General features: G+C 31.8%; 2 protein-coding genes across 5 annotated transcripts in view; one reads left to right on the top strand and one right to left on the bottom strand.

Moving 5' to 3' along the window:
* The window catches only part of LOC127726700 (uncharacterized), a 220,615-nt gene that overhangs the window by 15,047 nt on the left and 191,011 nt on the right, over positions 1 to 14,557 (bottom strand). The gene's annotated exons all lie outside the window — the stretch shown is intronic.
* The window catches only part of LOC127726698 (uncharacterized), a 33,710-nt gene continuing 19,250 nt past the window's right edge, over positions 98 to 14,557 (top strand). The window contains exons 1-2 of the mRNA XM_052234149.1: positions 98 to 240; positions 11,518 to 11,560. Of these exons, the coding sequence (XP_052090109.1) occupies positions 103 to 240; positions 11,518 to 11,560 (181 nt within the window). The 5' untranslated portion in view covers positions 98 to 102. The remainder of the gene's footprint in view (positions 241 to 11,517; positions 11,561 to 14,557) is intronic.

The following is a 14,557-nucleotide window of genomic DNA, read 5'->3' on the forward strand; positions in this document are numbered from 1 at the left end:
ATCAAATATCTACGTTCTAAAACCAACCGTTTCTATAAATAGACTGTGTGTCACTTAAATAATTAACGCTATTTATATATATGTTGAAATGGTTTTCCGTAAATGAAATTGTATGTTTACATGACCAAGCCAATTAACAAAAGCGGAAATATTATTTCTGAGTCATCGAGTGATGAAATAAATACAGATAATTTGATTACAAACAGAGGATACAAGGCGTGTAAAATTCGGATTAGACATGTAAGTTAATTACAAATAGTAGCATACTGTATTTAACAAACATGTACGTTCTTCTAAATTGGACCAAACGGCACTTTAAGATATTTTGTATTAGCTCAGAGAAAATTAGGGCGAGGATACTGGCGCTGTCGATCCCCCATGTATTTATTGAACTGTGTCATTTTCAGAAAGTCACATGCCAAAAACTTTTTATGCCCCCGCCGTAGTGGAGGGGGCATTAAGTTTTACCCTTGTCCGTCTGTACGTCCGTACGCCCGTACGTCCCAAAGTTGGTTTCCGTTCTCTAACTTTAGATTGCCTCAACCAAATGTTATGAAACTTATACACAATGCTGATTACTACAAAATACAGATCAAGTTTGAATTTTGGAGGTGTGACCTTAACCGTTCTAGAGTTATGTCCCTTTAAAAATAGAAATATTGCTGAATTTTTCGTTTTCGTTCTATAACTTAATTTGCCTCTACCAAATGATACGAAACTTATACACAATGCTTATTACCACAAAATACAGATCATGTTTGAATTTTTGGGGGTGTTACTTTTATTGTTCTAGAGTTATGCTCCTTTTCAAATGGCAAAATTGTAGAATTTTTTGTTTCCGTTCTCTAACTTAAGTTCGCCTCAACCAAATGCTATAAAATTTATACACAATCCTTATTACTACACAATACAGATTTAGTTTGAATTTTGGTGGTGTGACCTTAACCGTTCTAGAGTTATGTGCCTTTACAAATGGAAATACTGCTGAATTTTTTGTTTCCGTTCTCTGACTTAAGTTAGCCTCAACCAAATGTTATGAAACTTATACATAATGCTTATTACCACAAAATACAGATCAGGTTCGAATTTTGGTGGTGTCACTTTTATTGTTCTAGAGTTATGTCCCTTTACAAATGGAAAAATTGCTGAATTTTTCGTTTTCGTTCTCTAACTTAAGTTTGCCTCAACTAAAAGTTATTAAACTTGTACAAAATTCTTATTGCTACAAAATACAGATCCAGTTTTTTTTTTTTTTGGGGTGTCACTCTTATTGTTCTAGAGTTATGCCTCTTTACAAATGGAAAATTGCTGAATTTTTGTTTCCGTTCTCTTACTTAAGTTTGCCTCAACCAAATGTTATGAAACTTATACACAATTGTTATTACCACAAAACTCAGATCAAGTACAAATTTTGGTAGCGTCACTATTACCGTTTTTCAGTTATGTCCCTTTATAACCTTATATGATAGACAAGCGGGGGCATCAATTGTGTCCAATAGACACATTCCTCATTTATTTTTTTTTTAATGAATATAACTAATATTAAGAATTAACAATTATATGTCAGGAAAATTACTTTTAAATATTTTTTGTTCTTATTTCCTAATGTATTTATGATATTTGAACATCGCTGAACTAATGTTGCCTTCATTTACAATCCGATAAAAATGCAGTTCTTTAATTTAAAAATAAGACGTCATTTTAGTATTTCATTTCTAATGTAAAACAACAAAAATACTGAACTTCAAGGAAAATTCAAAACGGAAAGTCCCCTAACAATTGGCAAAATCAAAAGCTCAAACACATCAAACGAATGGAAAACATCTGTCATATTCCTGACTTGGTTCAGTCGTTTCCTTATGTAGAAAATGGTGGATCAATTTGATACTATTTAACAAAATCAATACTTTTTTCTGATGGATAGCTCTGTTCAGATTATTTTCCAATTAAAATACATATAATTATATCTTTGTGGAGTGATAGAGAACATGTTATTTAAAATATTCTATGTTAATTTAATTTAAGTATAAAACACATTCAATAAAAAAGTAAAAAAAAAATAAATAAATACTGAACTCCAAGGTAAATTCAAAAGTGGAAAGTTCATAACAGCCCACATAATCAAACCTTAAAGGGGCACTAGCTACGAGATATAAAAAATTACTAAATATGATATTTTTGGTTCAATCATTAATGAAAGTGGAATAGTGAAATAATCATTCGCTTTTAGCAGCCAGTATTGTCTAATTTTGTCAAAATAAGCAAATAAATATTGATGATGAATTATTCACTTGCAAGTGAATAATTCGACCTCATTGAATCCGTATTCATGTGAACTTCAATTTAACCCCTTAGATAGAGTTGGATAAATCATGAATTGTGTGCATGTTTGATTATTTAAAGGAAAAGAATGTCAACATTGAAAGTAAACAATGGTAATTCATTTAATTGACTGATTCGATCCTAAAAAAATCATTCTTATACAGGTAAAAAATATAATTAACATATATTTTTAATCTGTAAATGAAATTAAATAGACCTAGAAGAATCCAATTGCACGAGTTGCGCTATCTATTTATATCTTTATTTATGTTTATATCCCTTATATTGGCATCGGTGGTTTTCGGGAGGTCAACTCGACAGTTAATTAGATGGCGTCTAGACTAAAATACACACAAAACGAAGCTACATATTTTCGACCCTATGTCCTGTAAATTGTTTATTTTAGATTTTTTATAATTTGGATAAATGTTTTACATTGTTATATAACAAATATGAGAATTTGAGTCAAATCGGTGAACATGAATTTGACAGCTAGTGCCCCTTTAAACATTATCAATCAGCGGAACGAATTGAAAACACCTGTTTTGACTTGGTACCGGCATTTTCCGAAGAAAATGGTGGGTTAAACACATTTAGAAATAAAAATAAATAACTCAATTAAAATGTCAAAACATGAAATACTAGAATTGAGATTGGAAATGGGGAATGTGTCAAAGAGACAACAATCCGACCATAGAGCAGACAACAGCTGAAGGCCACCAATGGGTCCTCAATGCAGCGAGAAACTCCCGCACCCGGAGGCGTCCTTCAGCTGGCATGTGCTTTGAGAATTTTATTCATATTATGATGCAAACAATTGATGTATGCTTAATTTGTATAAGAATCTTACAAACGTGTAATACAATATATTTAAAAAACTTTAAAAATAGATAATTTATATAAAATAAGTTTAAGAAGAAAATTCTTTTGTTAAGACTCATAAATTCTTTATTGCACGTCTTGCTATTTTAACAAATTACTTAATGTACAACATTTCATCAAGTTTCCTTGTTACATTTATACTGAATTTCCAAAGAGAATATTCAGTAAAACGTATTTTCATTTTATACATAGTCATTATAATACAGTTCTCATATTTTTCTATAATAACTTTATAATCATGATACCATATGAGATCATATATAATTAAGGAGTTTTTAATTTTAATTTACGGAAAATAATTGTTTGTTCTACCGTTATCGATTCTTTAAATCGGTTACGATCTATTTAATGAGAGAAAACGTGGTTTACTGTGTCAGATACTTTTTGTAACTTTATACCTTTGTATTTATTTGAATACAACTTTTTAAAAAATGTTGGATATTAATAGAAAATTGTAAGTTATATTTAATAACGTTTGGTTCTTATAACCTCTTGTCGTGGAACTTTATTTACAAATTTGACCCAAATTTAAGTACCCGTGACCTTTATATTTGTAAAAATTACAATAATTATCATACTCATATATATATTCCTAAAATTCCACAACAAAAAACAAATCAATATACATGTAGATGTAATATAACATTGTACAAAAAATGTGCTAACATCTATAAACATGTACATCGAAATATATTATCTAAATGATTGTCTATACTATCCCCCATTTTCTTGGCCAAACTAATGTTATTTTTCACTTATATACATACATACATACCAACATGCATGCATGCATTGTACATAAACACATATTATGACATATACATATACATATACAGATATATGTACATTACATTAGATAATACATACATATATACATACATACATACATACATACACTCATAAACTTGACATTGACAACAGATACACAAATATTAACATAACGATTTTTCCAAAAATTAATCTTATGTTATGTCAAGATCTGTAACACCTTTGTTAACATTCGGTGTATTTCCATATTTGCCATACAATATAATTCAACTGAATTTTTTTTTCAATTTTGTAAAATTTTCAATATAAGATTGAGAATGGAAATGGGGAATGTGTCAAGGAGACAACAACCCGACCATAGAACAGACAACAGCAGAAGGTCACCAACAGGTCTTCAATGCAGCGAAAAGTTCCCGCACCCGGAGGCGTCCTTCAGCTGGCCCCTAAACAAATATATATACTAGTTCAGTGATAATGAACGCCATACTAAACTCCAAATTGTACACAAGAAACTAAAATTAAAAATAATACAAGACTAACAAAGGCTAGAGGCTCCTGACTTGGGACAGGTGCAAAGATGCGGCGGGGTTAAACATGTTTATGAGATCTCAACCCTCCCCCTATACCTCTAGCCAATGTAGAAAAGTAAACGCATAACAATACGCACATTAAAATTCAGTTCAAGAGAAGTCCGAGTAGGATGTCAGAAGATGTAACCAAAGAAAATAAACAAAATGACAATAATACATAAATAACAACAGACTACTAGCAGTTTACTGACATGCCAGCTCCAGACTTCAATTAAACTGATTGAAAGATTATGTCTTCATCATATGAATATCAGGCACAATCCTTCCCGTTAGGGGTTTAGTATCATACCATCATAACATATATGAGAAGAACATAACCTGTGTCATGCCAACAACTGGTTTTTAAATAAAATGTGTCTATTTTTATTGCCTTATTATTGGATATATAATGTGTTTTATAAACTGACAAAAACAATTAACTTAAGTGATTAAGTCCAAAATAAACATCATCATGAATCTTGTATCCTATAACTAGAGAATGGAAGCTTATTACATGCATATTGTGACCAAAATCTGATTAAATAAGACGGATGACATTTTAATACTCATCGGAAGCAGACATTATGGTTGAACCGTAACCTATGAGAAAGATCCAAACATTTTTATCATTAAATTGTGTATTAAACAAGGATAAGAAACATTTCTGATAAAGATTTTTCCGATGATTTAAAATTGATTTTTATAAATTAAAAACATGCACACCATTACGAGTAAATAAATCTGGGACATACATTCAAAAGTCAACAGAAATGAGAACAGGGGGTTTCGACTATTTACTTAATTTATATGATTGTATGTTATGTGAATTATCATTTAAATTGTGTACTTATTTTGTATTTGTAGCTGTCACAAACTTACAGTTTTCAGTTTTTGGACCACGGCCCTATGAATGAATTCCCTATAAACAAGTCATATTTTTTATTGCTTTGGCATACGTAGTCTTTTAAAAAATTATAATGCAACATGCCGGTAATTATTTGTATTACTGTCAATACGTATATTATAGCATGTTAAAACTGACTTTCATAAAAAGGCATATATAGTTTGTTTACAATAAAAAAAAATGTTGATTGTCTAGGCATTTCGTAGTGGTTTGGTCTTGCATACTTGTTTTGTTTTACATAAAAGTGGTACACTAAATCGAAGAATGACAAATAGTTGCATGCTTACGCTGGCTTCTTTTATTAGCAGATGGAAACAATTTTTTAAAATCACGCTAAAGATGTTTGTGTCTGTGGTAAACCAAAGCAAAAGTATATTAACTTTCCATTTGATTATATTTGCAAAAGAAAGCAATACTCACACATGTACAAAATAATATATTTGTCTCTGATTTTTTTTTGAGAATGACCAATGTGACTGTATTTAGGTTGATACAGCTTACTTACTTATCTAAATATTAAATGAATTTAAGTCTCTTTTATGAACTTCCGTTCTTCAGTTGTATTGCAGCTGTTGAAAAAATTTGAATAGCCATGGCTATAACTATTTACTATAATATTTTCAACTTTTCTAAACAAAAAATATGTTAGCCATGAATCGAAATGTCGCTATAGATAAACTGCTGTCACAACATTTAGATAATGACGAATTCAGTCGTAAAGAATGCCGGGCGATGAGGAAAAACGTGAAAATGAGACGTAAGGGCTGAACACGTCTATAAATAACAAATCTCCTTTTTTAAAATATAGTACTATAATGATTTAATGCTTTAATTTGTCTAAGGTTGGCAAGGAAAGAGTGTTCAAACTGTGTACTCATAGATACAAAATCAACCACTAAACCTGCGAAACAACTAATCCAAAAGTAACACACCACCAAACTACTCACTGCTATGAGCAGTTTGCCACAGGAACACTTCATAGAGACTTATAATATTTTCCATCAGTTATCATTATGAACGCCGTAAAATAATAAGAGATAAGAAGTCTTGAAAGAGGGGCGAAATATACCAGAGGGACATTCAAACTCATAAATTGAAAACAAACTGACAACGCAATGACTGAAAACGAAAAAGACAAACAAACAAACAACAGCACACAAAACACAACATAGAAAACAAAAGACTAAGCAACACGATCCCCACCAAAAACTGGGGGTGATCTCATGTTCTCCGGAAGGGTAAGCAGATCCTGCTCCACATGTGGCACCTGTCAGTGAAAAGTAAAATCACAAAAAACTGAACTCCGAGGAAAATTCAATCGGAAAGGCCCTAATCACATGGCAAAATCAAATGACAAAACATATCAAACGAATGGACAACAACTGTCATATTCCTGACTTGGAACAGGCATTTTCAAATGTAGAAAATGGTGGATTGAACCTTGTTTTATAGCGCTAAACCTCTCACTTGTACGATTTTAAGTCTCATCAAGTTCCGTTATATTTACAACGATGCGTGAACAAAAGAGACATAATAAATAAAATAGTCAAAATATAGGTACAACAGAAGAGTTTAATTTAGCTGGTAATTATACAGCAAATGTTTTGGAAATCTGGTTGAACAGGAGATCTATCTTTAAAAAGGTAGATAGCATAAACTGAAAAATACATACAGCTGTCTTCTTACCATCAAACTAGTTTACTTAGGTTATCGAAATGTAATCGGAAAGAAATCAATGAGTTTTATCCAGCTTTTTGTTGTAATTGATTAAATTACGATCACATGTAAACCAAAATTATAACGATTACTTTGAAAATGTAATTGATTGATTACAAATTGCGACTCTTATTATACAATTCATTAATATCAAGATAGGTTGTAAAACTGGAAGCTAAAAACTAATTCCAGAATAACAAAAGAAATGAAACATTTGAGTCGGATTTAAGAAATACGGAAACATTATGCAGTCCCCGATATTTGATGAATGACGATTTCTGTTAATCTTTCTGGTAAACATATAATGACCACAAAACACAGTATGTAAAGCAACTAAAACATTTGGGTATTTAAAAAAAGGTTACTGTAATTGTCTATCTGCTATCATTAACAATTACGGTATTGCATTACATTTTTTGTCGATAATCTCATTTTTGCTAACTTAAACGTGTAAAAATAAAACATCTTCATTCAATTTCACCAAACACAATTTAAATAGTTGCGTTTTGTGTATAAATTGACGCCCTTAAAGGATCAAATTACAAATAAAAAGTGAAGGCCAAAAATTTCTCTATTCGATTAGAGGTTTGAAAATGGATAGCATAATAACATTGACGAAAAGGAGACGTGAGGGAAATTGCATTAATGCATCAACCCAACAACAGAGTTTGACCGACTTTATTAGCAATTATTTTACCAGAGACTAAACAAAAAGATTTGTTCCTTATTGCTGTCTTTCCTTTGCACTTCATAACGGGTTTCTTCAAATAAAGTAGGTTAAAGGAAATAATCTTTCTTGCTTAGGAATAGTTGATTTGCTTACATGAATTCCCTTTTTTATAAGATATAGTATGAAATCAGCTTGTTATTTAACACAAATGAGAATATCTTAAGTCAAGTTAGCCGTGCATTTTTGCAGATAACATTGTTACTTTGATTTACTTTCACTTTGCTATACATGCTAAATTTGAGTAAAACATATTTAGAAGAAATACACTCATTGTTAATGTATTGTACAGAAATTTTTGTATGCATCTCCATTCCGTTATTTGGAGTTATAAGAAGTTATACGTAGATGCTTGCTAATTTTTATCCTGGTTTCCAAAAGGAAACATTCGGTTATTAATTTGATGAAGTACGGCAAGCGGTCAACGGGCGGCTGACGACAGTTTCCGTGTATAAACTTATGAACTGTTTAACACATGCCTTTTCAAATTTTATGATGTTTTTACTGGGGACTTTTTTCATTCGGGAATTATAGTTATTGATAGATATAAAAAATGCACTTTATGTCGTTTCCGTGTAATAATATATAACCGTTCATTCAATGCTTTTCATAATTCAATGTGTTGGTACTGGATGTCAATTTCAAATTGACGATATTAACGTTTGGGGTTATGGTTCTTGATAGATCTGAAACAAACACAGAACGAGGTAGGTCAAACAGGCTGGAAAGTGCCTAAATAAACACGGTTTGCTGTCATTTTGACAGCTCATTTCCTTTTTTTGACATGTGGTAGTCAAACTGAAATAAAAATCTTGAATACTATACAAATTATTATTACGCTGGTAATTTTTTTTCAATATTGATGTTTTGGAGGAGGAATAAATTTCTTAAATCTGTAAGAGTCCAAAACGGAAGCCTGAGTTACTAGAAACAAGTGATGGTAGGGAAAATAAATGACACATTCTATGGTTTTTTCAATAATGAGAAGTATTTAAAAGAGATAAGAATAGGTTAAATTCACAGTATTAAATTTTTGAGGTCCCTTAACGTGTATTTCGTTACCTGACATGTCATCATAAATATTTCATAATTATTTGATTTCAAATGACAATCTGTGTGAGCACTTTTGTTGTTTATGTTTAAGCACAAATTAAGTCATCATGTATAACCCAAAGGATATACCTGTGGTATATTGTACGACCCTTTTCTAATCCAACAGAAAAACCTACCCCAAAAAATAGGCGTCCTTTTCACTGTACAGAATGTTAATGTCAGTGAGTCGATACTGCTAATGGTTGACTGCTAGTTCGTAGAGGATCATTAGCTCTGTAGTAAATTTTTCGGTACAAACAGGATTTTGAACATAAATGTTTGAAAAGTTTAAACCAGTATATTAAGAATGATAGACAAATTTAACTTTTTTGTTTGATTAATTTTGGTCATATAGCTCCTGATGTTTTAAAGTATGTTTTCGTCGTTGGCTTTCATGCTTTTGAGTTGGAACGTTCCTGATGATGGAAGATCTAGAAAAGCACTTCGGACTCACTTAATTCATAAAGAGTTATTGCATTTACTGGCATTTGGTTGATATCGCCTCTTTAGGGCTACCAGGTTGTCATCTAAGGAGTCAGTGCTTAGTTAGAGACATGATTTATTATTTACCCTTCTTAAATTTTCGGTTGGTAAGATTAGAAACCATTAAGAATCTTAGGTTTTTTGTCTATCAGGCAAAGTTGATCTTAGACATGTTAGATGGATTTTACACTCCTTTTTTGTCTCCCCTTGACGGAGTCAAAAAGCGAGACATAGGTATGCTGTTTCCGGCGTCGGTGGCGTCAACAATGTATTAGTTTGTGATTAGGTCTAGTTCATGATGAACCACTAGTGGTAGGTCAATGATATTTGGTATGCAGTTGTATTAGCATTGGCACATCTCATTACCATGGAGATTATTTGACCCCGCCCCCTCAGTCAAGGTCTATTGACTTTGAAACTTTTCATAGTTAACATGTATTAGTTTGTGATAAGGTCAATTTATGGGGAACCACTAGCGGTAGGTCAATGATATTTGGTATGCAGTTGTATAAGCATGGGCATATCTCATTTCGAAGGAGATAATTTGGCTCCGCCTCCTTAGTCATTGTCTATAGACTTTGAAAATTTTACATGTATTAGTTTGTGGTTAGGTCAGTTCAAGGGGAACCATTAGTGGTAGGCCAATGTTAATAGGTGTTCAGTTGTATAAGCATTAGCACATCTCATTTTCATGGAGAATATTTGGCCCCGCCCCCTCAGTCATGGTCTATTTTCTTTGAAACTTTTGCTTAGTTTACATGTATTAGTTTGTGATTAGACCAGTTTAAGATGAACTGCTAATGTTAAGTCATTGATATTTGGTATGCAAATTTATTGGCATTTGCAAGTATCGTTTCCATGGAGATTATATAGCCCCACCCCCGATCATGGTTCATTGACTTTGAAACTTTTACATAGTTTACAAGTTAATGTTTGTGTTTAGGTTTGTTTAAAGGGAACGACTTATAATAAGTCAATGGTATTTGGTATGCAGTTGTATTAGCATTGGCACATCTCATTCCATGGAGATTGTTTAGCCATGTACCTTCAGTCATGGTTCATCCACTTTGAATATTTGCATTACTTACATGTTTAAGTATTGCAATTTTAATTTCAACATTTGCATTATCAAAATTACAAAAAGGCGAGACATATCTCTGTGATAACAGTTTATTATCATATTGCTCCGATGTATTCAAGTACTTCAACATCCTTGACCTTGAAGTTTTTAGGTTCATCGAGAAATACGCTTCTTGTGCACCAAATTCCCAAGGGTATTCATTTACTAGCACTAAGTCGATAACTCTGATGTTGGACTGATACTCACAGAGGGTATTATTGGCTCATCAGTCAGTGCTTCGGTAAGGCCATTTTTTTAAACATAGGATTCTAAAATTTGCTGTCGATAAATTTAGAAATTATCAAGAAACCAAGGTCCCAACTCCATCGGACAATGTTGACTTAAAATTGTTTTGGATAAAGTTTTAGCGTCCTGTTATGGTCATCTAGCTCCTCGCAAATTCAAGTACTTATAAACCATTGGCTTAAAAATGGGGTTAACGTTTATGTTGAAGATTAATCCAAGAAAGCGCTTCTTACGCACAAAATTAATGAAGTTTAATTAAATTCATGACACAAGAGATGACTGTATTCTACAGTACGAACGTTTTAGCATCACCTCACATCTAATGCGAATGTCATACAAGTGAGAGGTTTAGCTAGCTATAAAACCAGGTTCAATCCACCATTTTCTACATAAGAAAATGCCTGTACCAAGTCAGGAATATGACAGTTGTTATCCATTCGTTTGATGTGTTTGAGCTTTTGATTTTGACATTTGATTAGGGACTTTCCTTTTTGAATTTACCTCGGAGTTCAGTATTTTCATGATTTTACTTTCTAAACGTACGATTTCAATATTCCTATCATTGTGAAATTGTGACAACATTTTATTTGTTTGGATATCTAAAACTTAATAAAGGGTTCCTGTTCACACTGCATAATGATAACTTTCAACTGATAACATAGCATTAAATGTACTTTTCCATTGACAGATGGATACTTCTAACGCTGATAGAGAAGAAGACCAACCGATTAGTAAGTAACTTTTAAGTTTTCGACTCTAATTTATTCGTCTTTTTCTCGAGAAGTTTTCCTGTTACATTTTACTCAGCTAAACAAATCAAACGGTACAAATGTTGTTCCACCTGATACCTATTTCCACAAATATGGTCTCTGCAGTAATACTCGAGAAAACAAAATAATGGAAGCGTTGATGAGCAGATAAAACCACAAAAAGTGGTAATGCATTGACCATAAAGTTTCAATTTTAATGCACACACCTTATATTTGGTGGAATTAAATTCCAGTCAAAAGTTTATCATATGTACAATCATTTTTGCCTACTTGTCAAATATTAGTCAGGTTCAACCTCCGTCAGATCAAATTCCAACGTCGAGGTCGGAAATTTTGTCAGAAAAATGTCAGCATTATAGCATATTCTGTAAGTAAATAATAAAGTAATGTACGAGAACAAGTAAAACTGTTTGAAAAGAGATAAACTGTCACTTATTACACGAACGTTGAAATAAAAATGACGTAGTTTTACAAAAACACGGCGCCCTCTTCATGAAATTTCAATGAAAATGGTGAAAATGAATGAAGTGTTAAATATTTGTTTGTGATTCAACTGTTAACATGGTTAATCACAGCAAACCAAATATACCCGTGCTAAGGAAGTATCTACCACCACCAATCTATTCTCGTATTGTTTTATTTGGAAGCCAATCACAATAGCTTGTCCAAAATACTACCATCTGCAAAAAGACAACTTCATGGCTGTTTTCTTTAAAAAATTGTATGCAATGAACATAAGTTTGAAAAAAAACCCACAATAAGTAAAAATGTGAATAAAATCATACAACTCTGATATTTCAATTTGCATTGTAATCGCAATCATGGATGTTTTTCTCGAATTTTTTGTATTATCTGATTTACGATTTTAAGACAAACTTTAAAAAGTAAAGGATTTGTTATTTTTTTAGAGTCATCTAAACGGTCAATAGACAGACGCATCAATAACAAATTTATCATTTAAAAGTGATATTTCAAAGAACTTTCTCACATCAACCACAAAACTTGTTTTTTTAGGTTCATCGGCATCATGTTTAAGTCGGTGTATAAATGTATGAATTTAATGACAACTGATAAAGAAGTAAACAATATCAAATACTAGACATTTGCGATGTTTTTTTAATATCTGTCTGAAGTATGAAACCATATAAAAATACGTAAATGTCCAGATAAAGATTATTGATCTCTTTAGAGTTATTGCATCTCTATCAGTTATTGTTTGTTACCTTGATTTTTACCTTCTGATCAATTTATATGATTTTTTTCGGACGCAATTATGATCTGGTTAAATGTTATGAAAACCTGTTTCAAAGATGTCCAATAATATGTCCGAAGCTCCTGTGTTAACACATATGTTAAAGGTTCACTTTTCTTTACTTTAGTTTTTTAAGTGTTGTTATTTACCATACATATATTCAAATTCATTGTTTATACTGGTTACAGTAATGTGTAGTGTCTGTCCCCTAAAAATAGTGTTGTCATTACATTTGCTTTTGGTGAAGTTCTAGAGTAAAACAATTTCCAAGTAAATGTGGTAAAGGAATCATGTAATCCATTATCGTCATTTTGCATCCCATACTCTTCATTATGTCTGCATAAATGCCCTTTGCCTATTCAAACCATAGACAGGTAATAATCTTCATTATAAATCATTTCTTTAGATATAAGTCCACTAAATTCCGTGATCTTAAGTCCATTAATTGGAAATACAACTTTAAAATACTAATGAATTCAGCTGATTAATATGCCAGTCAATGGGCTTAACGTAAAAAGACGACGATACTCTTTCTGAATGAATAAAGACTGTGAGGTCGTTGACAAAATTTTCTAGGTAGCAACATTTCTTGAACGCCTGTATTGGTAATATATACCTCCAGGTTGACACAATTTTCAAGAACTTGCGTTTCTTATCATGACTTCCTATAAGAGACTTGCAATTAAAAAAAAAAACGTTATTAAACCAAACGGTGTAAAGGTGAATCCTTACGAACGCAATCATGATTTGATTAGTCGTTATGTACTCTCTGTGTCATTGAACCACTTGGATGTTTTCCAATTGTAGTAGCCACAATTCCGTCCTGTTTTCTTCGATTGTGATTTCACCAAATGAGACTTATTATTAAATATTTACTTACCATGAGCAACACCATTGACATGAAAATGGCACTTGGAAGAAACGAATCACCCAAATATACTCAAAGCGTATGTCCAATGTGCAATAAAAAAAAAACGATTTTCCTTTTGTATAAATTATGTGAGCCTTGATAATTTTACAACACAATGTCTCTCGTATGTATTAGACTACAATTACGAAACAGATAAGAGGAAATATTTAGACGATAGGTTTTCAAAATTTACTTTCTCATTGTCGCTTATACCATGACAGTCACTCAGATACAATGTATTCATTTGACACACGATATTAGCACACAAATTAATTGAGGTCATTTACTGTCACAAATTTTTTTATGGTCTAGCCTTCGTCTTTGTTTTCGATAGTGTTTTTATCTTTTCGGCTTAACGTAAACGGACAATCAATTTTCGCTTTATTTGGATTATAATTCTGCAAAATTTGGTGGTTTGATCAATTAAAATATCAAGATATTTTGCATTAATTTTTAGTCCGACCCACTCATTAATAATTTTGTAAAAGCTAACCAGACAATACAAGAGGAATATTTCTTTTAATCTTCATTATTTATGTTACTTTCCTAGTGACCAAACATATAGCTTGACGTTATAATAGAAATAGCCGGAAGATATCAAAAGGATACTCGAAAGTATAAGTCGAACAAAAAAAGACAACGCCATGACAAAAAATGTAAAACGTCAATAAAGACTTTAAAAGTCTACAATGCACAATATTGAAAAATAAAACTAAAGATAAAGCAGCAGGAACCCCACAAAAAACAGGGGGTTGTCTCATGTGCTCCATAAGGATAAACAGATCCATTTCCATAT

This window comes from Mytilus californianus, unplaced genomic scaffold (assembly GCF_021869535.1).
Source record: "Mytilus californianus isolate M0D057914Y unplaced genomic scaffold, xbMytCali1.0.p SCAF_18, whole genome shotgun sequence".
In the NCBI taxonomy this organism is placed as follows: Eukaryota; Metazoa; Mollusca; class Bivalvia; order Mytilida; family Mytilidae; genus Mytilus; species Mytilus californianus.